At 43.4% G+C, this 23,229-nt stretch overlaps 1 protein-coding gene across 3 annotated transcripts in view; it reads right to left on the bottom strand.

Annotated features, from left to right (window-relative positions):
• Window positions 1-23,229, bottom strand: part of Insr (insulin receptor) — a 140,791-nt gene that overhangs the window by 91,653 nt on the left and 25,909 nt on the right. For all 3 annotated transcript variants that reach the window (XM_032887234.1, XM_032887233.1, XM_032887232.1), the window contains exon 2: window positions 21,851-22,402. In XM_032887234.1, the coding sequence (XP_032743125.1) occupies window positions 21,851-22,402 (552 nt within the window). The remainder of the gene's footprint in view (window positions 1-21,850; window positions 22,403-23,229) is intronic.

The following is a 23,229-nucleotide window of genomic DNA, read 5'->3' on the forward strand; positions in this document are numbered from 1 at the left end:
ACAGAGATAAACAGTTACAATTGTATCAAGCTGGCTTTTTGTTTTGTTTTGTTTTCCAGTCATATCTTCAAACAGCCCTTCATACAGGAATTAAGCGTGCAATTCGCAACACACGTAAATGCAAAGAGCCCAAACAGAACTAATGAACACAGACAGATTGCTACACAAGCCTCAGGTAACAGCCTCATCTTCCTCTCAAGTCTCCTAGGAGTCTGGCTGAATGCACACGATGCTTGCAGCACATGCTAGGAAATGTTGACTCGAGGTGAAGTTCTAGGGACTGGGGGTGTGGCTCACTTGATCCGTGCTTGCCTGGCATGCAGAGAGCCCTAAGGTAGATGCTATCGCCACATAAAAGCGGTTATGGCGGCACTGAGGAGGAGGTGAGGGCAAGATGATCAAGAGTTCAAAGTGAGCCTGAGCTATACAGCCAGCAAAGTTTAAGGCCAGCCTGGGCTACATGAGGCTCTGTCCCAGAAACGGACAAACAAAAACGTATGGGTCTAGGGAGAGTGGGCTAAATTTGTATTTATCATGCTGCTGCTGCTGCTGCTGCTGCTGCTGCTGCTGCTGCTGCTGCTGCTGCTGCTACTGCTACTGTTTGAGTAACTGATGACTCCAGGGACTTGTGCATCACAAGCTATGTCAAGTTACACAGGTTCATCATTTAGCCAAAGAAGGGCTACAAAATGTGATCCTCCTGCCTGAGCCTCCCAACTGTCTAGGAAGACCGTCATAAGCAATACAAGCAGTTAGGGATGCATAACTTCATCTACAATTCTGAAATAAAGGACAAGTTATAAAGCAAAGAATATACAGCTACCACAAGAAGACCTACAGAGCCAACTCACCTGGGCCTGTGTGGGCTCACAGAGCCTGAACTGCCAACCAAAGAGGACGCAGGGTCTGGAACTAGACCGCTGCACATTTGTAGATGTAGATTTGGTCGTCGTTTGGGTCCCCTGACAATTGGAGCGGAGGAGTCTCTGACTCTGTTGCTTGCTACTGGGTCTCCTTCCCCTACCTGGACTCCCCGTTAAGCCTCAGAGGGAAAGAATTTGCCTTGTCCTGCTGGAACTAGTGCTCCACCAGGGTGAGGTGAGACCCGAGGCGGGCTTCTCTGAGGACAAGGGGAGGAGCGTAATGAGGGAAGGGATTTGTAAGGGCAGGACTAGGAGAACAGGAGAGAGAGAGTTGTTACTGGGATGTGGAATGTAGCGTGTGCATTGTAGGCACCCCTGTATGTGTGTAGCAGCCGTGAGTAGCCTGCTCTTTTACCCTCCACTTTATTCCCACGAGAAGGGCCAAGCTGGTTGGCAGGCAGGAAGCCGTGACAGAGATGGAGTTGCAGAGACACACATGGCCACACCCAGCTTTTTACGTAGGGGCTAGGGATTTGAACTCTGGTCCTCTAGGGATTTGAACTCTGGTCTTCGAGTTTGCTCAGCAAGTGCTCTTAGCCACTGAATTGTCACTCCAGACGCTGTGTCTTAAGACTCTTTTTAAACTAGTGGGGCTGGTTGATAATGCTACATGGGTAGGCTTTACCAGTGAGGCACATCTCCAGGCTCCATTTTTGTTTTTGGTTTTTTTGGGTTTTTTTGTTTTTTGGTTTTTTTTTTTGGTTTTGTTTTTTTTTTAATTAGGCAAAATAGCCAGTAAGAAGTTCTAAAATGGGGGCCTGGAGAGATGGCTCAGTGGTTGAGAATATTGGCTGCTCTTCCAGAGGTTCTGAGTTCAATTCCCAACAACCACATGGTGGCTCACAACCATCTGTAATGGGATCTGACGCCCTCTTCTGGCATGCAGGTGTACATGCAGCTAGAGCACTCACACACCAAATTTTAAAAAGACGGGGTTGGGGATTTAGCTCAGTGGTAGAGTACTTGCCTAGCAAGCGCAAGGCCCTGGGTTTGGTCCCCAGCTCTGAAAAAAAAAAAAGAGAAAAGAAAGCCTAAACGCATTTCTCTGGATGATTTTGCTACTTTTCCTGCCGTCACTGTGAACAATTCTTTGACAAGAAACAACTGAAGAGAGGAAAATGCATGGCAGCTGGCAACTGGGAACAAAACAGAAAGGACAGGAATTGGACCAGGCCCCATCTCTGACAACCCACTTGCTCTAAGGTTCCCCACTTCCTAAAGGGTCCACAAACTTCCCCAAACCCCAAATGTTCAAACACACGAGTCTCTCAGGGACAGTGCATATTCAAACCACAGTAGTGGTCAACACAGTTTGAAAAGAGTTTGGCCCAGGCATTAGGATGCTCTGGAGACAGAATTGGGAGGGTGGCTTGAGCCCAGAGTTCAAGACCAGAAACCAACCACACGCCTTCCTGGTTTCATTTAGCTGCTGGGATTAAGGTCCCGAAGAAAGCAACTCTATTTGGCTCACAATTCCTGGGGAAATCGGTGTGGCAGGATTCTGAAGCAGCTGGTCACAAGCACAGTCCAAGGCAGGGACAAACGCATGCCCCTTCCTGTACAGGACAGGGAGTGAGAGCACCCACCGTGCTAAGAGCGAATGTCATTAAAACAAACCCGCACGGCCAACCCAACGCAGACAGTCAGTCCCTCGGTGAGACTCTCTCCCCAGATTCTAGACTGTGTGAAGTTAACAGATGCCATACCCGAAAATAAAAAATAAAAAATCAATATTAAAAATGTTTTAAGCCTGATCCTCCCTTCTCTGAGAGAAAGGCTATGGTATAAAATTATACAGCCGAAGACATTTGTACGCCATGTCTCTTAGGTGCTTTCTGGCATTTGAAACGCGGCCTAGAAAAGTCGAGGGAGGTTAGCGCAGTGATGAAAAGTTGTGTCACCAAATTATGAAGACGTAAGTTCAGTCCCCAGAACCCCTGGTTTTTTAGATGGTGGGAGAAGCGGATAACAAGTTGACACCAATGTATGTAAACATGTACTTATACATACACATATGGATGTATCCATACCTGTGGCACACACCTGTGATCCTGAGGATGAAATCAGGAGGTAAAGGCTGGGTAGTCAGGCTCAACTATGCCGTGAACTCAAGGCCAGCCAGGCCACATGAGAAATAACTTATACACGTAATTGCACGTGAATAGGAGTACAACGCCGGACCCGCCGAGCACAGCTGCCTCCTGTCTATCTCCAGCTCCCAGAAAAAAAGAAAAAAAAAAAAAAAAACGAAGTTTGAGGAAAGAGGAGGACAGACCCTCTGGGCAGATGTCGGCAATATTGCAAAACCTACTTCCTGCCCCTCAACACTACTCCTAGTCAAAAACAATAAAAAGAACAGAAGCCTCCAGATGGCAGATGCAAAAGCCCTTATTAGATTTCAAACGAAAACTACTACGACCATACTTCCACCATGACAAAGGCCGGCTAAATACGAAGATGAATCACAGTGCCCTTCTGAGGAAAAGTCAGTCTGACATCACCTCCAGTCATACTGGCTTTTCAGCAAGCTCACACTGAAACAGACAGAAATAGACAGGAAGGCCGTGGGGGCAGGGGGCCCGACGGGTCACACTCAGCCCTGGGTGAGAGCTCCCAAACCCAGACCATAAAACCACAAGGACAAGACGAGAGAAAGAGAAAGTGGTTTTGTAAAACATACCCTGGCAGTTCCACAAAGCCAGGCATCGGGTGGAGAAGTCTCACTCCATTTATGGAAAATTAGTGTTTTCCCTTGGACGGCTGCGTACTATGAATTTGCACTTGGACGTCACCTATTGCTCCTGCTACTGTGAAATAGTCCCTGAAATCAACCGAACAGTCAGTTACCAAAGAGCTACCTGCAATTCTCTAACACAAAACCTCCAGCTCGCACACTGGGTGGCCCAGCAGGGTACTTCCCTTCTATGAATAAGGACCTGGACTTCATCCCCAGCACATTGTAAAAATTGGGTCTCTTGGTACACAGGTATACTCTCATGACTCAGGAGGTGAGGTAGGAAGATCAGTTTAAGGTCATCCTCAGCTATACCCAGTCCTGGGCCAGCCTGAGCTAATAGAGTCTGAATAATCAATAAACCAGGACGGCACATTGGCCTGGCAGACAGGAGACCGAGTTCCATTCCCAGCACAACGTAATCCTGGGTGTACGGTGCACACTTGTCATTTCTGGGCTGGGGAGGTAGGTGGAAGAGGAGGATCAGGAGATCAAGGCCAACCTAAGATACATAGGAAGTTCAGTAACAGGTTTGGTTCCATTAAAAATATAAAAATGTTTTAAAGCTCCATCAACTTGAAACTTTGATAACCCATCACACTAATTGAGGATTAGTTTGTTTTGCTTTGTTTCAATGTTTTGTAGACTCTCTCTCTCTGTCTCTCTCTGTCACTCTGTGTCTCTCTGTCTCTCTGTCTCTCTGTCTCTCTGTCTCTCTCTCTGTCTCTCTCTCTCTCTCTCTCTCTCTCTATCTCTATCTCTCTCTCTCTTTAACTTGTATTCTATGTAGGAGTGTTCTGCTGCATATACACCTGCGTGCCAGAAGAGGGCATTAGACTCCCTTATAGATGGTGTGAGCCACCATGTGGCTGCTGGGAATTGAACTCAGGACCTCTGAAAAAGTATCCATTGCTCTTAACTACGGAGTGAGTCGTCCTTCCAGCCCCCAAGGAATCCTTTTAAGCAACAATTTGACACAACCTAGAGTCATTTAGGAAGAAAGTCTCAATGAAGGACTGTTTACATCGGGTTAAAATGTGTGTGTGTGTGTGTGTGTGTGTGTGTGTGTGTGTGTGTGTGTGTGTGTGTGGGGGGGGGGGGCATTTTAATTTAATTGACGTGGAAAGATCTCACCCATGATAGGCAGGAAGTCCTGAACTGTGCAGAGAAATGAAACGGAGTAAGCAAACATTTCTCTCTGTTCTTCACTGCCGATGTGATGATCAGTTGCTTGAAATTCCTGCCTTGACTTCCCCACAGTAATGACCTGTCTCCCGGCACCGGGAGTAAGCTGAGGTAAGCCCCTTTCTCCCGCATTGATTTTTGTCACTGTATTTTATTGTAGCAACAGAAATGAAACTAAGAAACAGTGAAAGCTCTTTTTTTTTTTCAACCTGAAAACTCAGTGACTCACACTTGCTCAACCAGAGAAGGTGCAGTCAAAACAAGGAGCTGCCCACCCCTCCCTGAAGCCGCTCGGGTGATTATATCCGCAGGTCAATTAACTTTCACTCAACCTGCTTCACTTGTAAAATAGCCATGAAATAAGGATGATTTGGGGGTTCCTAAGGTGACAAAACGAGATCATTTATATAGCAGAACTGAAAGAGCTGCATTTATTCCAATGGGGAACAAGAATGATATATGAAAATACCATCAGGGAGTCTTTAGACAAAACAAAGAAAACAAGAAGGTATATATCGAGGACCAATGAGAGCAGCAAAAGGCAAATCAAGAGTGAACTTGTGGAGTGCAGACATCCTGAGACCGCAGGACAGACTGCCACTTCTGCACACCTCTGCCCACATCCCTGGTCCAAGGAGAAACTGCACAGTACCTCTGGACACAAGGATATAGGAACAGTCAGCCTCCCATGCCCTGAGGAGGCTCACGTCTGAGCCAAGGACCGAACTGAACCAGCCAAACAGCTCCCTGCACCCAAATCCTGTGGGGGAGAGAGCTAGAACCTCAGAAGTGTGGATACTCCTGAGAAGTCAGAGAAGACTACCCTCTGCCCACAGTCCAGACCCAAGAGGGAGTCGAATAGTGCCAACTGTGCCTGCTGGGTGCAAGGACCTAGGAGCAATCAGGGGCAGGACCCTTTGATTCCTGCCCATGCCTAGAGCTGGAAGACAGTCTCCAGGAGCACAGACACAACTGAAATCAGAGCACCTGTTCTCAGGAAAGGCTGAAAGAAAACAAGAAAACAGTTCTACAGGAGTGCTGACACAGAGGCCTACAGCAGGGTCAGTTCACTCTCAGAAACAGCAAGACAAGCAAACACAAGAGACAACCCAATGGCTAGAGGCAAGCACAGGAACCTAAGCAACAGACACCAAGACTACTTGGCATCATCAGAGCCCAGTACTCCCACCAAAGAAAATACTGGATATCCAAACACACCAGAAAAGCAAGATTTAGATTTAAAATCACATTGTGTAATAATGATGGAGGACTTTATGAAGGACATAAAGACCTCCCTTAAAGAAATGCAGGAAAACACAAGTAAACAAGTAGAATCACTTAGAGAGGAAACACAAAAATCCATGAAATAATTACAGGAAAACACAATCAAACAGGTGAAGGAATTGAACAAGAACATTCAGGATTTAAAAATGGAAATAGAAACAATAAAGAAAGCACAAAGGGAGACAACCCTGGATACAGAAAACCTAGGGAAGAGACAAAGAGTCGTAGATACAAGCATCACAACAGAATACAAGAGATAGAAGAGATTATCTCAGGGGCAGAAGATACCATAGAAAACATTGAAACAACCATCAAAGATAATGTACAACACCAAAACCTCCTAGCCCAAAACATCCAGGAAATCCAGGACACAATGAGAAGATCAAACCTAAGGATAATGGGTGTAGAAGAAAGTGAAGACACCCAACTTAAAGGGCCAGTAAATATATTCAACAAAATCATAGAAGAAAACTTCCCTAACCTAAAGAAAGAGATGCCCACAAACATACAAGAAGCCTACAGGACTCCAAATAGATTGGACCAGAAAAGAAATTCCTCCTGTCACATAATAGTTAAAACATCAAAGGTACAAAACAAAGAAAGAATATTAAAAGCAATAAGGGAAAAAGGTCAAGTGACATATAAAGGCAGATCTATAAGAATTACACCAGACTTCTCACCAGAGACTATGAAAGCCAGAAAATCCTGGACAGATGTCATACTGACCCTAAGAGAACACAAATGCCAGTCCAAGTTACTGTATCCAGCACAATTCTCAATTAACATAGATGGAGAAACCAAGATATTCCATGACAAAACCAAATTTACACAATATCTTTCTACAAGTCCAGCCCTACAAAGGATAATAGATGGAAAACACAAGGAGAGAAACTACACGATACAGAAAGCAAGAATATAATTTCCTTGCAATGAAACCAAAAGAGAGACATACAAACATAATTACACTTCTAATAACAAAAATAACAGGAAGCGACAATCACTATTCCTTAATATCTCTCAACATCAACAGATTCAATTCCCCAATAAAAAGACATAGACTAACAGACTGGATACATAAAGAGGACCCAGCATTTTGCTACATGCAGAAAAGACAGACACTACCTCAGAATAAATGGCTGGAAAACAACTTTCCAAGCAAATGGCCCAAAGAAACAAGCTGGAGTAGCCATTCTATCAAATAAAATTAAAAGTGATAAGGAAGGACACTTCATATTCATCAAAGGAAAAATCCACCAAGATGAACTTTCAATCCTAAATATCTATGCTCCAAATGCAAGGGCACCTACATTCATAAAAGAAACCTTACTAAAGCTCAAAGCACACATTGCACCTCACATGATAATAGTAGGAGATTTCAACACCCCACTCTCATCAATGGACAGATCATGGAAACAGAAATTTAACAGAAACATAGAGAAACTAACAGAAGTTATGAGCCAAATGGATTTAGCAGATATTTATAGAACATTCCATCCTAAAACAAAAGGATATACCTTCTTCTCAGCACCTCATGGTACATTCTCCAAAATTGACCATATAATCAGTCACAAACAGGCCTCAACAGATACAAGATAGAAATAATCCCATGCAACCTGTAAGATCACCATGCACTAAGACTGGTCTTCAATAACAACAATAATGAGAGAAGCCCACATGAACATGGAAGTTGAACAATGCTCTACTCAATGACAACTTGGTCAAGGAAGAAATAAAGAAAGAAATTACAGACTTCTTAGAATTTAATGAAAATGAAGGCACAACATACCCAAACTTATGGGACACAATGAAAGCAGGGCTAAGAGGAAAACTCATAGCTCTGAGTGCCTGCAAAAAGAAACAGGAGAGAGCATATATCAGCAGCTTGACAGCACACCTAAAAGCTCTAGAACAAAAAGAAATAAATAAACCCAAGAGGAGTAGAAGGCAGGAAATAATCAAAATCAGGGCTGAAATCAACCAAGTAGAAATGAAACGGACTATACAAAGAATCAACAAAATCAGGAGCTGGGTTTTTTGAGAAAATCAACAAGCTAGATAAACCCTTAGCCAGACTAACCAGAGGTCACAGAGAGTGTGTCCAAATTAACAAAATCAGAAATAAGAAGAGAGATATAACAATAGAAACTGAAGAAATTAAAAAAAAAATCAGATCTTACTACAAAAGCCTATATTCAATAAAACTGGAAAATCTGGAGGAAATGGACAATTTTCTAGGCAGATACCAGGTACCAAAGTTAAATCAGGAACAAATAAACCATCTAAACAACTACATAAGTCCTAAAGACATAGAAGCAGTCATTAAAAGTCTCCCAACCAAAAAGAGCCCAGGACCAGACGGGTTCAGTGCAGAATTCTATCAGACCTTCATAGAAGACCTCATACCAATATTATCCAAACTATTCCACAAAATTGAAACAGATGGAGCATTATCAAATTCCTTCTATGAAGCCACAATTACTCTTATACCTAAACCACACAAAGACCCAATAAAGAAAGAGAACTTCAGACCAATTTCCCTTATGAATATTGACGCAAAAATACTCAATAAAATTCTTGCAAACGGAATCCAAGAACACATCAAAATGATCATCCATCATGATCAAGTAGGCTTCATCCCAGGCATGCAGGGATGGTTTAATATACGGAAAACCATCAACGTGATCCATTATATAAACAAACTGAAAGAACAAAACCACATGATCATTTCATTAGATGCTGAGAAAGCATTTCACAAAATTCAACACCCCTTCATGATAAAAGTCCTGGAAAGATCAGGAATTCAAGGCCCATATCTAAACATAGTAAAAGCCATATAAAGCAAACCAGTAGCTAACATTAAACTAAATGGAGAGAAACTTGAAGCAATCCCACTAAAATCAGGGACTAGACAAGGCTGCCTACTCTCTCCCTACTTATTCACTATAGTACTCTGAATCCTAGCCAGAGCAATCAGACAGAGAAAGGAGGTCAAAGGGATACAAATTGGGAGGGACAAAATCAAAATATCACTATTTGCAGATGATATGATATTATACTTAAGTGACCCCAAAAGTTCCACCAGAGAATTACTTAACCTGATAAACAACTTCAGCAAAGTGTCAGGGTATAAAATTAACTCAAACAAATCAGTAGCCTTCCTCTACTCAAAGGATAAACAGGCTGAGAAAGAAATTAGGGAAATGACACCCTTCACAATAGTCCCAAATAATATAAAATATCTTGGTGTGACTTTAACCAAGCAAGTGAAAGATCTGTATGACAAGAACTTCAAGTCTCTGAAGAAAGAAATTGAGGAAGATCTCAGAAGATGGAAAGATCTCCCATGCTCATGGATTGGCAGGATCAATATAGTAAAGATGGCCACTTTGCCAAAATCAATCTACAGATTCAATGCAGTCCCCATCAAAATTCCTACTCAATTCTTTATAGAGATAGAAAGAGCAATTTGCAAATTCATTTGGAATAACAAAAAAAACCCAGGACATCGAAAACTATACTCAACAATAAAAGAACTTCTGGGAGAATCACCATCCCTGACTTCAAGCAGTATTACAGAGCAATAGGCATAAAAACTGTATGGTATTTGTACAGAGACAGGCAGATAGATCAGTGGGACAGAATTGAAGACCCAGAAATGAACCCACACACCTAAGGTCACTTGATCTTTGACAAAGGAGTTAAAACCATCCAGTGGAAGAAAGATAGCATTTTCAGCAAATGGTGCTGGTTCAACTGGAGGTCAGCATGTAGAAGAATGCAAATCAATCCATTCTTATCACCCTGTACAAAGCTTAAGTCCACGTGGATCAAGGACCTACACATCAAACCAGATACACTCAAACTAATAGTAGAAAAAGTGGGGAAAATGGCACTGGGGAAAATTTCCTGAACAAAACACCAATGGCTTATACTCTAAGATCAAGAATCAACAAATGGAACCTCATAAAACTGCAAAGCTTCTATAAGGCAAAAGACACTGTCATTAGGACAAAACAGCAACCAACAGATTGGGGAAAGATTTTTACCAATCCTACATCTGATAGAGGGCTAATATCTATGCTCAAGAAGTTAGACTCCAGAGAGCCAAATAATCCTATTAAAAATGGGGTACAGAGCTAAACAAAACATTCTCAGCTGAGGAATATTAAATGGCCAAAAAGCACTTAAAGAAATGTTCAAAATCCTTAGTCATCAGGGAAATGCAAATCAAAACAACTCTGAGATTCCACCTCACACCAGTCAGAATGGCTAAGATCAAAAACTCAGGTGACAGTAGATGCTGGCGAGGATGTAGAGAAATAGGAACACTCCTCCATTGTTGGCGGGATCGCAAACTGGTATGACCACTCTGGAAATCAGTCTGGAGGTTCCTCATAAAATTGGACATTGAACTACCTGAGGGACCTCTCTTGGGCATATACCCAAAGGATGCTCCAACATACAACAAAGACACATGCTCCGCTATGTTCATAGCAGCCTTATTTATAATAGCCAGAAGCTGGAAAGAACCCAGATGCCCTTCAACTGAGGAATGGATACAGAAATTGTGGTACATTTACACACTGGAGTACTACTCAGCTATCAAAAACAATGACTTCATAAAATTTATAGGCAAATGATATGAACTAGAAAATATCATCCTGAGTGAGGTAACCCAATCACAGAAAAACACACTTGCTATGCACTCATTGATAGGTGGATATTAGCCAAAAAGCTCAAATTCCCCAAGATGCAATCCACAGACCATAGGAAGCTCAAGAAGGATGACCAAAATGTGGATGCTCCCACTCCTTCTTAAAAGGGGGGAAAATATCCATAGGAGGGGATATGAAAGCAAAGTTTAGAGAAGTGACTGAAGGAACGGCCATTCAGAGCATGCCCCACATGTGGCATCATATATATACAGCCACCAAAACTAGATAAGATTGATGAAGCTAAAAGATGCATGCTGAAAGGGACCGGATATAGATCTCTCCTGAGAGACACAGCCAGACCATGTCCAATACAGAGGTCAACGCTAGCATCAAACCACTGAACTGACCCCCTTGGGGAGAATTAGAGGAAGTATTGAAAGATTTGAAGGAGCTTGCAACCCCATTAGAACAACAATGCCAACCCACCAGAGCTTCCATGGACTAAACCACTACGGAAAGACTATACATGGACTGACCCAGGGTTCTAACTGCATATGTAGCAGAGAATAGCCTTGTCGGGGCACCAGTGGAAGGGGAAGCAAGGTTGGACCCCCAGTGCAGGGGAATATGGGGGGGGCAGTAAGGGGGATGAATGGGGGAATACCCATATGGGTGAGGGGAGGGGATGAAGGGCGTATGGTCAGGAAACCAGGAAAGGGAATAACATTTGAAATGTAAGTAAAGAAATATAACTAATAAAAAAAAAAGAAGAAAAAAGAGTGAACTTGTGGCCTTAAAAGCTTCAATTGCATTAAAGGAATGAAATCTCGAGGATGCGGAGAAAGAGGAACACTCCTCCATTGTTGGTGGGATTGCAGACTGGTAAAAACATTCTGGAAATCAGTCTGGAGGTTCCTCAGAAAATTGGACATTGAACTACCTGAGGATCCAGCTATACCTCTCTTGGGCATATACCCAAAAGATGCCCCAACATATAAAAAAGACACGTGCTCCACTATGTTCATCGCAGCCTTATTTATAATAGCCAGAAGTTGGAAAGAACCCAGATGCCCTTCAACAGAGTAATGGATACAGAAAATGTGGTACATCTACACAATGGAATATTACTCAGCTATCAAAAACAATGACTTTATGAAATTCGTAGGCAAATGGTTGGAACTGGAAAATATCATCCTGAGTGAGGTAACCCAATCACAGAAAAACACACATGGTATGCACTCATTGATAAGTGGCTATTAGCCCAAATGCTTGAATTACCCTAGATGCATAGAACAAATGAAACTCAAGACGGATGATCAAAATGTGAATGCTTCACTCCTTCTTTAAAAGGGGAACAAGAATACCCTTGGCAGGGAATAGAGAGGCAAAGATTAAAACAGACACAGAAGGATCACCCATTCAGAGCCTGCCCCACATGTGACCCATACATATGCAGCCATCCAATTAGACAAGATGGATGAAACAAAGAAGTGCAGGCCGACAGGAGCCGGATGTAGATCGCTCCTGAGAGACACAGTCAGAATACAGCAAATACAGAGGCGAATGCCAGCAGCAAACCACTGAACTGAGAATAGGACCCCCGTTGAAGGAATCAGAGAAAGAACTGGAAGAGCTTGAAGGGGCTCGAGACCCCATATGTACAACAATGCCAAGCAACCAGAGCTTCCAGGGACTAAGCCACTACCTAAAGACTATACGTGGACTGACCCTGGACTCTGACCTCATAGGTAGCAATGAATATCCTAGTAAGAGCACCAGTGGAAGGGGAAGCCCTGGGTCTTGCTAAGACTGAACCCCCAGTGAACTAGATTGTTGGGGGGAGGGCGGCAATGGGGGGAGGATGGGGAGGGGAACACCCATAAAGAAGGGGAGGGGGAGGGGTTAGGGGGATGTTTGCCTGGAAACTGGGAAAGGGAATAACACTCGAAATGTATATAAGAAATACTCAAGTTAATAATAATAATAAAAAAAAAAAAAAAGGAATGAAATCAGGCCCAGGGGTTCAATGGTTACAGCCCCTGCCTAGCACCCTCAGTGAGGGTCTAGGGGCAAGACTCAGGGGAATAGCCCTGCCTAGAATGTCTCAGTGAAGGACTGGGGGTAGAGCCTCTGACTATCAAATGTTTAAACGAAATAAGATTCTTTTATTCGTTCACTTCACAATTTGGAATTTACTCCAAAAAAAAAAATACTTCCATATGTAACTCCTAGAACATTTCACATTAAGGGGGATTTTAAAAGAACAAAACTAAGAGCACAGGTTAGAATAATCACAAAGTGAAAATAATTATGTTCACGGCAAAATCTACTGGATTATTAAAAAAAACAAACAAACACAGAAGTAATGAATAAGTCAAGACTTCCAGCTCTTAGTTCAATAAGGAGATGGCACACAGCTCTAGCAATCTGAACAACACACTCTCCGTTCAGAAAACTCACTAATCCTAAGAAACTATGAATCACAAGAGTTGACCCAATGATGTTAAGAGTTTTTAAAAGGCAAAACAGCAACAAAGAGATTTTAGCCTAAACTCACCACCTTGTATGAACTGTGTCTGTGTGTCTGTGTGTCTGTGTGTCTGTGTGTGTGTTTGCTCAAAAATTTCTTCCCACAAAGATTTTAAACCATAAAATTTCCCAAGAAATTTCTCAGTTGTCCAAGGACAAATCAATTCTGATTCTTTAAAATGGAAATGTGCCTAATTCACTTTAAGTGACTAGAAGATCGGATAACAAAACTTAATGAAGAGATTGCAAAATGAAACAGACCAAAAACATGGCCCAATTTCACTCATGAACAGAGATGGCGAAAATCCAAGACAAAAAACAAAGCAAGCCTTGCCAATCAAGGTCACCACCGCACCAAAAGAAAAGTTCAGTGAGCAAGTTGTACCCACAGCATAGCAAGGATGGCCCCTTGAACATGGCTGTCAGGTGATAGAGGTCATTGTTAAAGACTTAATGAGTTCTGGATTCTGTTCCCAGCCTGGAGCTTGCCAAGTAGTCTAGGCTAGCTGGCCAGAAAGCCCCGTGATCCCCTGGCCCTGCCTCTCCAGAGCATAGACTGCAAGCATGGTGTACCTCCACGTCTAGCTTTTTCCACACTGTCTGATGATTGGTATTGGTTATTAACTTGACACAGTCTAGAAGTGCGGTTCTCAACCTTCCTAATGCTTCCTAATACAGTTCTTCATGTTGTGGTGACCTCCCACAAGCCATAAAACTATTATTGTTGCTACTTCATAACCTTAATTTTGCTACTGTTACGAATCTAGTGTAAATATCTGTATTTTCTGATGGTCTGAGGGGAACCACTGAGAAAGAAGTCACAACCCACAGGTTGGGAGTCACTGGTCTAGAGTCACCTAGGAAGGAAGGAAGGCCGTCTCGTTGGCCTGTTAGCATGAATGCAGGATATTTGTGGGAAGACTCTACCACTGTGGGAGGCACAATCCTGTAGGCCCAGATCCTGGACCTTACAACACTGGAGAAAATGAGCTAATGCACTAATGGGTGTTAATTCGTTGTTCTCTGCTCCTGGCTGCGGATGGGATGTGACTGACCGTGCTACTCTGACTTCTCGTTGACTGAGAGGGTTCATGTCGCCTGAGCTATGAGCCAAATTAACCCTTTCTCCCTTAAGTTGCTTTTCTTCAGAGTTATGTTATCACAGCAACGAGAAAAAAACTAAGCTATGTTGATTCTGGAGATCAAACTCAGGTCCTCTTTACTGACTGGGCTATTCCCCAATCCGCAAAAAGATTTGTCAACGGCATCAGGAGTTGGCTCCGGCCGAGGATTTTTCCCCATCGACCCTTCACCATCCCCACCCTACGTCTTGTCCACCACACCCATGCTGCTTTGCTGAAACTTTTCCTGAGAGGAAGAAGCCAAGAAGGAACTAAAGCATTCTTGGTTCTTGGTCAACCATAGATGGACACACTCAGCCCTGGCCAGTTGCTACCCCTTCCTGTTTCCTCCTCTAATAGAAGAGTGTCTTTGTTGAGCTGAATGATCTTAAAACACTGCTTCCTCTTTTCTGGGACTGTCAGGGGCACGGACACAGAGTAAACAGTGTTGAACTTCATATTTGGGGCTACGTATTGTTTACCTTTAAAGAGAGAGAAATTATAACAAAAGCAACATATAGGAGGAAGGACTTATTCTGATTCACAGTCTCAGGGTACAGCCCATCACAACAGGGAAGCCATGACAGCAGGACCACGAGGTGGCCGATGAGTGCTAGGATCCAACGTTCTTTCTCGTTATATTGTCCAGAACTCAAAGATGGGGAACAATTATCTCTCTCTTCCCACCTCAGTTGACACCATCTAGGGATGTCACCATAAACACACCAGAGATTTATGTCCTAGGTGATTCTAGATCCTGCCGGATTGATAATGTTAACCTCTGCAAGGCGGGAATTCAAACTGAAGAGAATTGAAAACTAAGAAATATTTTTACATGACCTGAAGAGGAGCTATCGGAGCCGGAGAGATGAATCAGTGAGTAAAGTATTTCTGATGAGCGGAGTTCAATCCCCAGAACCCACACAAAAGCCAGGTGTGGTGCCCATACCCTGTGATCCAGATGCTGGGGCTTGGGGCGAAGCAAAACCAAGACTGGGGTTATAGCTCAGTGGTATATTTGCCTAGCGCGCACAAGACCCTGGGTTTGAACTTCAGTCCTACAAAAGTTAGTTACTTATTACTTAAAGGTAAAGGAGTGACACAAGTGAGCTCTGGAACAGAGGTGTTTGCAGAAGCCCTACTTCAAATAACCGAAGAGAGGAAGCACCACAAATGTGGGCCGAGTGGTTAAACTGGTGGGATCCATACGATAAGCTGTTAGTCACAAAAAAACAGCAATCAGGACTTCATGAAATTACTACGTGAGCGGATTTTCAGAACATGGTTCTCAGAGAAAGGGAAGCAAGAACGCATAATAAGCTACATATTATCTGATTCTGTGGAATCTGCCCAGAGTAGGTGAATCTACATACACACCGGCAAGCTGATGGCTCCTTGCCAGGAGCTGTGGGAATCGGGATTGGGAAGGAAGCAAAAATGGATGTAGGGTTTCTGTAGAGGGGTAATAAGAATGTTCCAGAAGCAGAACATGGGGACAGCGACACTATATTTTTATACTATATGTACATACTAAATATATTTTACCACAATCAGAACACAACGTTTTAGCCAGGATTTCTAGACTCCCAACACTCAGAAGATTGCCAAGAGTTTGAGCTGATCTAGGACTACACAGTGACACTTTATCTCAAAGAAATCCAACATCCACGTCCCCTCCACTTGATGAAAGTTCTAGCCGGCACGGGGAGGAGAGACACGCAGAACACACACACAGAGAGAGCTGAATCAATGTCCCTGGCACCTCCCTGGGGTACGTCAGGTGTTCTGTGACAAAGAACAGATTTCAATTCCCACAAGGATCTGGTGACAGGATAGGAAATAACTGGTCAATGAATTTCGTCAAGCCAAAGAAAAACCAGTTAGACCAGTTACCAAGTCACCAGGCAAGCCAGCCGGAACCACCTCTTCATAAGTATGCATTGCCCTCTATCCAGCGTCTTCCATAAATGACTGGGACAAAAATTCTCTCACAACAAAAACAGAAAAATTAAGCTTTCCCTTGACATCCCTAAGAATCTTCCAGAAAACTGTGCACTTGCCAGATAAGTTTTCATATTCATCATTAGTGACTGAACACTAGGGACAGGGGAGATGGTTCAGTGGGTAAAGTGCTTGCCTGTGAGCATGAGGGACTGGAAAATAGACACAGGAGGATCTCTGGGACTTGCTGGCCAGCCAGGAGAACTACCTTGATAAGATCCAGGTTCAGCGCAAGAGAGCCTGTCTCGAAAAATAACATGGGTGAGGCAGCAAGATGATTCAGCAGGGAAAGGCATTTCCCACCAAGACTACCTGGGGACACACACGTGGTGTAAGGAGAGAACTAACTCCCTCAAGTTGTCTTCTGAGCTCTACAATCACACTGTGGCACACGTGTACTCCACTCACACATTCATTCATTCATACTCTCTCTCTCTCTCTCTCACACACACACACACACAATAGATAGATGATAGATAGATGATAGATAGATAGATAGATAGATAGATGATTGAATTTATAATTAAATAAGTTAGGGATTAACAACTAATAATAAAACATAACAATATACCATGGTAAAATTATGTAAATGTGTTCTGTCTCTCTCCCTCCTTTCCTCATCTCAAAATACTTTTTAAGCCTCCAGCGCATCACTTAAAGGAGGTTCACAACCTGTAGGTCACATATCTGATATCCTGTGTATTAGATATTCACATTAAGATTCATAACTTTTGCAAAATTACAGTTATCAAGTAGCAATAAAATAATTTTATGGGTGGGAGTCGCAACAACACGAGGAAATGTATTCAAGGGTCACAGCATTAGGAAGGTTGAGCATCACCAACTTAAGCCCTTTGCAGCTTCTCTCTAGCACGAGAGAATTATCGGCATGTCCGCTTAAGCCTTTGAACTGATATTAGGTAAGATGAGTATTACTTGAACATGAGCACTGGGAGACAGCAGCAGTCCGTGGAGCCAAGATGGCCATCAGCTGACTAACAGGAGCAGAGCAAATACCTATGGAAACGCTGGATAACATCCCAATCCTACCCCAGAAGGAACGGTGCTAAGTTCCATGAATCTATTTAAAATGGGGCTTTTAAAATGCGAATTCTAGGGGCGTGGCGGTTTTCCAGTTATTGTGTCTATGTGATGGTATACGTGCGTGTGCTTGCATGAGGAAGGGAAAGTCTATGGTGCAGTCTTGAGCGGAGTGGATGCTGTGCCAATGTCCTCTGCAGAGCAATGTGGCTCCTGGTCCAGAGCTTTTTAGGTTTTCCCTTGGCTCACTGGTCCACTTCCGTTGTCCAGAACGCTCTCCCCATCTTCCTAAGTTGTCTCCCGTCTCTGCTTCCCACCACAGGTGTCAGATCTAATTCACTGCACTCCCCAGGAGTTCCCGTAAAAATCTAACCCAAAGGTCCAAAGATTCAACACCCATTGAATCTTTAGTCTCCGGTGGGGGCAAAGAGAAGTAACACTTCCTCCCCTCCCTCCCCTGCTTCCGGTGAGCTAATCCCTAAGCCGCCCACTCCCTTTCTCCCATTCACGAGTCCTTCCCAGGGACTTTTACAACATGTGAATGAGGTCACTTAGGCCATAAACCGTTAATGAACTGCTCTCTTGGACATCAAAACACAATAAAAGCTGGCACTCAGTACACAAATGCCCAGGTACAGGGAAGGGAGGCAGAACAGCCACGGGGAGGGGGAGAGTTTCTTCTTCTTTTCCTCCCATCCTCCCTTCCTCTCTCCTTCCCTCCTTCCTTTCCTTTTCCTTCTTTCCTTTTTCCTTCTTTCTCTCCTTTCCCTCCTTCTTTAGAATGGAAGGTCTCCTTTTTTCCTTTCTGTCTCTTCCTCCTTTCCTTCTCTCTTTCGTTCCTTCTTTCATTTTTCTGGGGTCCAGGGTTTTGCTATAATTTGGGGTGCTCTCACATTTGCCATCTTCCTGCCTCAATCTTCTCAGGACTGGAACTGCAGGTGATGCTTATTGGTTTATGCCACAAACAGCTTCCAGAGTCCCCAACAGCTCTCTAGGAAGCACACGGAAACCCCAGTAAACCTCATGGGTGAAGAGCTCCCTGGAGCGGAGGGTGGAAGACTTTCCAAATGGTAATAGTTAAGAGTGAGCAGAAGGTCGTCTTAGGTGTGAGTGCAAGGCATAAAGAAAGGACCGTGGAAGTCAGTTCAGAGCGTCCTGCCGAGAATCCCCGAGCATCCCCGAGCGAGGGGCTGGGGGCGCTCACTGCAGCACAGCGCGCAGTCCTCAAGTGCGCAGGGCTTTGCTTTGGAGTCAGTCCTCATCAACTCCACCGCCACTCTCCGGTAGCCCTGAACATTCGGGAGCATTGTCTCCACTGAACAAGGAGGGTCGCAAATGAAACTGACAAAGGATGAACAAGCTTCAAAGAGGAAAATTAAATTTAGATTCTCCAAAGCCCACAGAGGGCCTCCGACAGGGAAGGGAGGAAGCAGAGAAACCCTGAATGATAAGTAAACATGTTTTCAAAGGCTCTGCCCTGAAATCAAACACATACAAAGATAAACGACGGGCTTCTCACCCACCCCGGGACTTTGTGAAAGTTTTTTTTTTAAACAGCACTCAAAGGCCAGTTCTCTCCTCTCAAGGCTAGGAGTCCAGTCCACAGGTCCAACACTTCTGGAAAGCCATTTGGCAATCCAAACCAGGAGCCTCTGACCCAGAAATTTCATTTCTGGAAAACAAGCCTAAAAGAAACACACATGGAGCCGGAGTTGACACGGCAGCTAAGAGCACTTGCCCTTCTTGTAGAAGATCCAGGTTCAGCTCCCAAAACCCACAAGGCACCTCAGAAACATGAGTAGCTACAGTTTCAGGGATCCAACACCCTCTCCTGGCATCTAAGGGCACACATGTAGTGCACAGACATCCGTGCAGGCAGAACACCCATACACAGAAATAAAAATTACTGCAAATGAATAAATAAATAAAGCTTGAACCTCAAAACAACCAAATTCTTTTTTTTAATAAAACCAAAATAATCCAAGTAAGTGCCTAATAACTCAGAAGGCTAAAGATATGGAGGCAGTAGATCCACAAAGGGAACAGAGAGAAGCTCAGTGGGTAAAGACGCTTGCCACCAGCCAGATCGCCTCCGTTTGATCCTCTAGACCCACACATGAGGAAGGAGAATTATTCTCTAACCTCCATGTTGGTCATGGCATCCCCATATTCACATTTATAATACATAGACACACAAAAGGAGAGATAAATGATGGTGGTCATAATGGTAAAGATAGATAGATTATAGATCGATGATGGGTAGATAGGTATGTAGGTAGATAGGTAGATAGATAGATAGCTGATAGGTAGATAGATGATAGATAGATAGATAATAGGTAGATAGATGGATGGATAGATAGATAGATAGCTGATAGGTAGATAGATCGATAGATAGATAGGTAGGTAGATAGCTGATAGGTAGATAGATAGATAGATAATAGGTAGATAGCTGATAGGTAGATAGATAATAGGTAGATAGATGATAGGTAGGGAGAGAGAGAGAGAGAGAGATAGCTGATAGGTAGATAGATAGATAGATGATAGGTAGATAGATAGGCAGATAGCTGATAAGTAGATAGATAGATGAATAAATAGATGATAGATAGCTGATAGATAGATAGAAGCAGATAGATACATAGATAGATAGATAGATAGATAGATAGATGGATAGATAGATGAAGCAGATAGATAGATGATAGATAGATGATAGATGGATGATAGATGGATGATAGGTGGTAGATGGATGATAGACGGATGGATAGATGGGTGGATAGATGGATGATGGATGGATGGATGGCTGATGGGTAGATAGGATGATGGATAGATGGATAGATAGATAATAGGTAGATGGGTAGATGGTTGATAGATGGATGATAGGTAGATAGATGGGCAGATAGCTAATGGGTAGATGGATGCATAAATGATGATAGATAGATGGACAGACGGACAGCTGGTGGATGGATGGCTGATAGATGGCAAACAGGACAGACGGATGGCTGATAGACAGATAGATAGATGGATAGATAGATGGATGGATGGATAGATGATAGGTAGGTAGATAGATGATAGACAGATAGATAGGTAGATAGATAGATAGATAGATAGATAGATAGCTGATAGGTAGATAGATAGATAGATAGATAGATAGATAATAGGTAGATAGGTAGATAGTTGATAGATAGATGATAGGTAGATAGATAGGCAGATAGCTAATAGGTAGATAGATGCATAAATAGATGATAGATAGATAGACAGACAGACAGCTGGTAGATAGATAGCTGATAGATAGCAAGCAGACAGACAGATAGCTGATAGACAGATAGATAGATAGATAGATAGATAGATAGATAGATAGATAGATGATAGGTAGGTAGATAGATGATAGATAGATAGATAGGTAGGTAGATAGATGATAGACAGATAGATAGATAGGTAGATAGATAGATAGATAGCTGATAGGTAGATAGATGATAGATAGATAGATAATAGGTAGATAGTTGATAGATAGATGATAGGTAGATAGATAGGCAGATAGCTAATAGGTAGATAGATGCATAAATAGATGATAGACAGACAGACAGCTGGTAGATAGATAGCTGATAGATAGCAAGCAGACAGACAGATAGCTGATAGACAGATAGATAGATAGATAGATAGATAGATAGAAGCTGATAGATAGATAGACAGACAGACAGACAGACAGACAGACAGACAGACAGATAGATAGATAGATAGAAGCTGATAGATAGATAGATAGATAGATGAATTTTTACATTTCCTTTTCTGAGTATCTCTTACAAATTGACTTCTATGATCAGATAAGAAAAGCATGCTAAGTCAAATCCATACTCCTGCATAGACCACAGAGACATCACCATCCAGCATAGAGGGTGGCAAACAGCTCCCAAAAGAGTCTGACCCCCTATTTATTTTTCTTTTTTTTTTTTTGGTTCTTTTTTCGGAGCTGGGGACCGAACCCAGGGCCTTGCGCTTCCTAGGCAAGTGCTCTACCACTGAGCTAAATCCCCAACCCCTTTATTTTTCATATATAAAGTTTTTTTACACATATGAACACATATGTAAAAAAATCTTGATAGCTAACTGTGGCCACTTGCCTACTACAATGGCCAAGTTTCAGTTCCCTCCCGCATCTCTTCCCATCAGAGATTTCACTCCTTACAGTCTCAATAACCCACAGTTAACTGTACAATATCCAATGGGTATACCTCACAGGTAAGGGGACGCATGTATTTTTGATGGAGATCCTAGGGTTTGGACCCCACAGCCTTCATCACCTAAACGTTCCCAGGAGTCTACTGCCCCTGGGTCTACTAACCATGAAGGAATCTTTAGAAGGCGTTGCCACCTTCAGCATACCTTTCTGACAATGACTGTGTGTCCAGCACCGTTCCACAAACTGCCCATTGATGACGGTGGCAGGGCAGTTGGTCTTGCCCTTGGCTGTGCCTGGACAGACGTCCCCACATTCCTCATTGTCATCTTTGTTCAGTACAATGTAGTTATCCTCCACGGAATCCAGGATGCGGGACCAGTCGATAGTGGCCAGGTAGCAGAGTTCATTATTCTTCTCGATGCGGACAGAGCCCCGGGTGATGTTCATGAGGTTGTAAAGACCCAGCTCCTTCAGGTGGACCATCTCGAAGATGACCAGGGCATAGTTGAAGAAGAGACGGGAGCCTCGGATGACCGTGAGGTTTGGGAAGAGGTCTTTTAGACTTTCTAGGCCATAGACACGGAAAAGAAGCAGGTAGTCTGTGATCATGATGAGTTTGGGGAAACTGAGGTCTCGGAAATCTTCGGGTCTGGTCTTGAACATCAAGAGGATCTGCAGATGGCCCTCAATGACCGAGCAGTTCTCCAGCTCATGCAGCCTGGTCAGATTGTTCCGGATGTCCATTCCCGGGCACACTAGAGGACAGATAATGAAAGCCAAGCAAAGTAGGTGAGCCAGGGACTCTAGAGCTGCTAATGGAACTAGAGCCTAGAGTTGGGGAGACAACAAAGTGTTTGTTGTACAGGTGTGAGGGCCTGACATCTATGCCCAAGACCATGTGATAAGCTAGTGCAGCAAAATATGTCTGTGAGGGCTGCAGGCCTTCAGAGACAGATGGATCCCCAGGGTTCACTGGATTTCTTCTACTAGTGAACTCCAGGCCAGTAAGAGACCCTGTCTCAAGAAACAAGATGGGGGGCATGAGGAAAAACTGACCCTTGAAATTGGTCTTGGCCTCTGACACACACACACACACACACACACACACACACACACACACACACACACCAGGGGTATATATCCCAGAGCACTCTAGGTCAGCACAGCATATCACAGACTCTCATGCACATCTGCTCTCACTGCTGCTCTGCTCACAGCTGAGAAAATGTCTGCCAACAGACAAATAGATAAAGAAAATGTGGCACATATTATACATATGTTTCATCCTGAGCACACACAGGACATGGTGACGCACACCCATAATCCCAGCATTTAGGAGGTAGAGACAGAAGGGTCAGAAGTTCAGTCATCTTTGGCTATACAGAGAGTCAGGGGGCCTGCCTGGGCTATTTGAGACCCTATCTCACAAAAGTAATAATAATAATAGATAAGAACAAAGATGTGGGATGTATAAGCAATGGGGTATTAAGCAGAAAAGAGACCAGTTGGGGTAAAGAAAGATACCAATAGATGAGCAGAGAGCCAAGGACAGATAACACAGCAGGGGTGATAAACCAGGTAT

Source organism: Rattus rattus, chromosome 16 (assembly GCF_011064425.1).
Source record: "Rattus rattus isolate New Zealand chromosome 16, Rrattus_CSIRO_v1, whole genome shotgun sequence".
NCBI classification, from domain to species: Eukaryota; Metazoa; Chordata; class Mammalia; order Rodentia; family Muridae; genus Rattus; species Rattus rattus.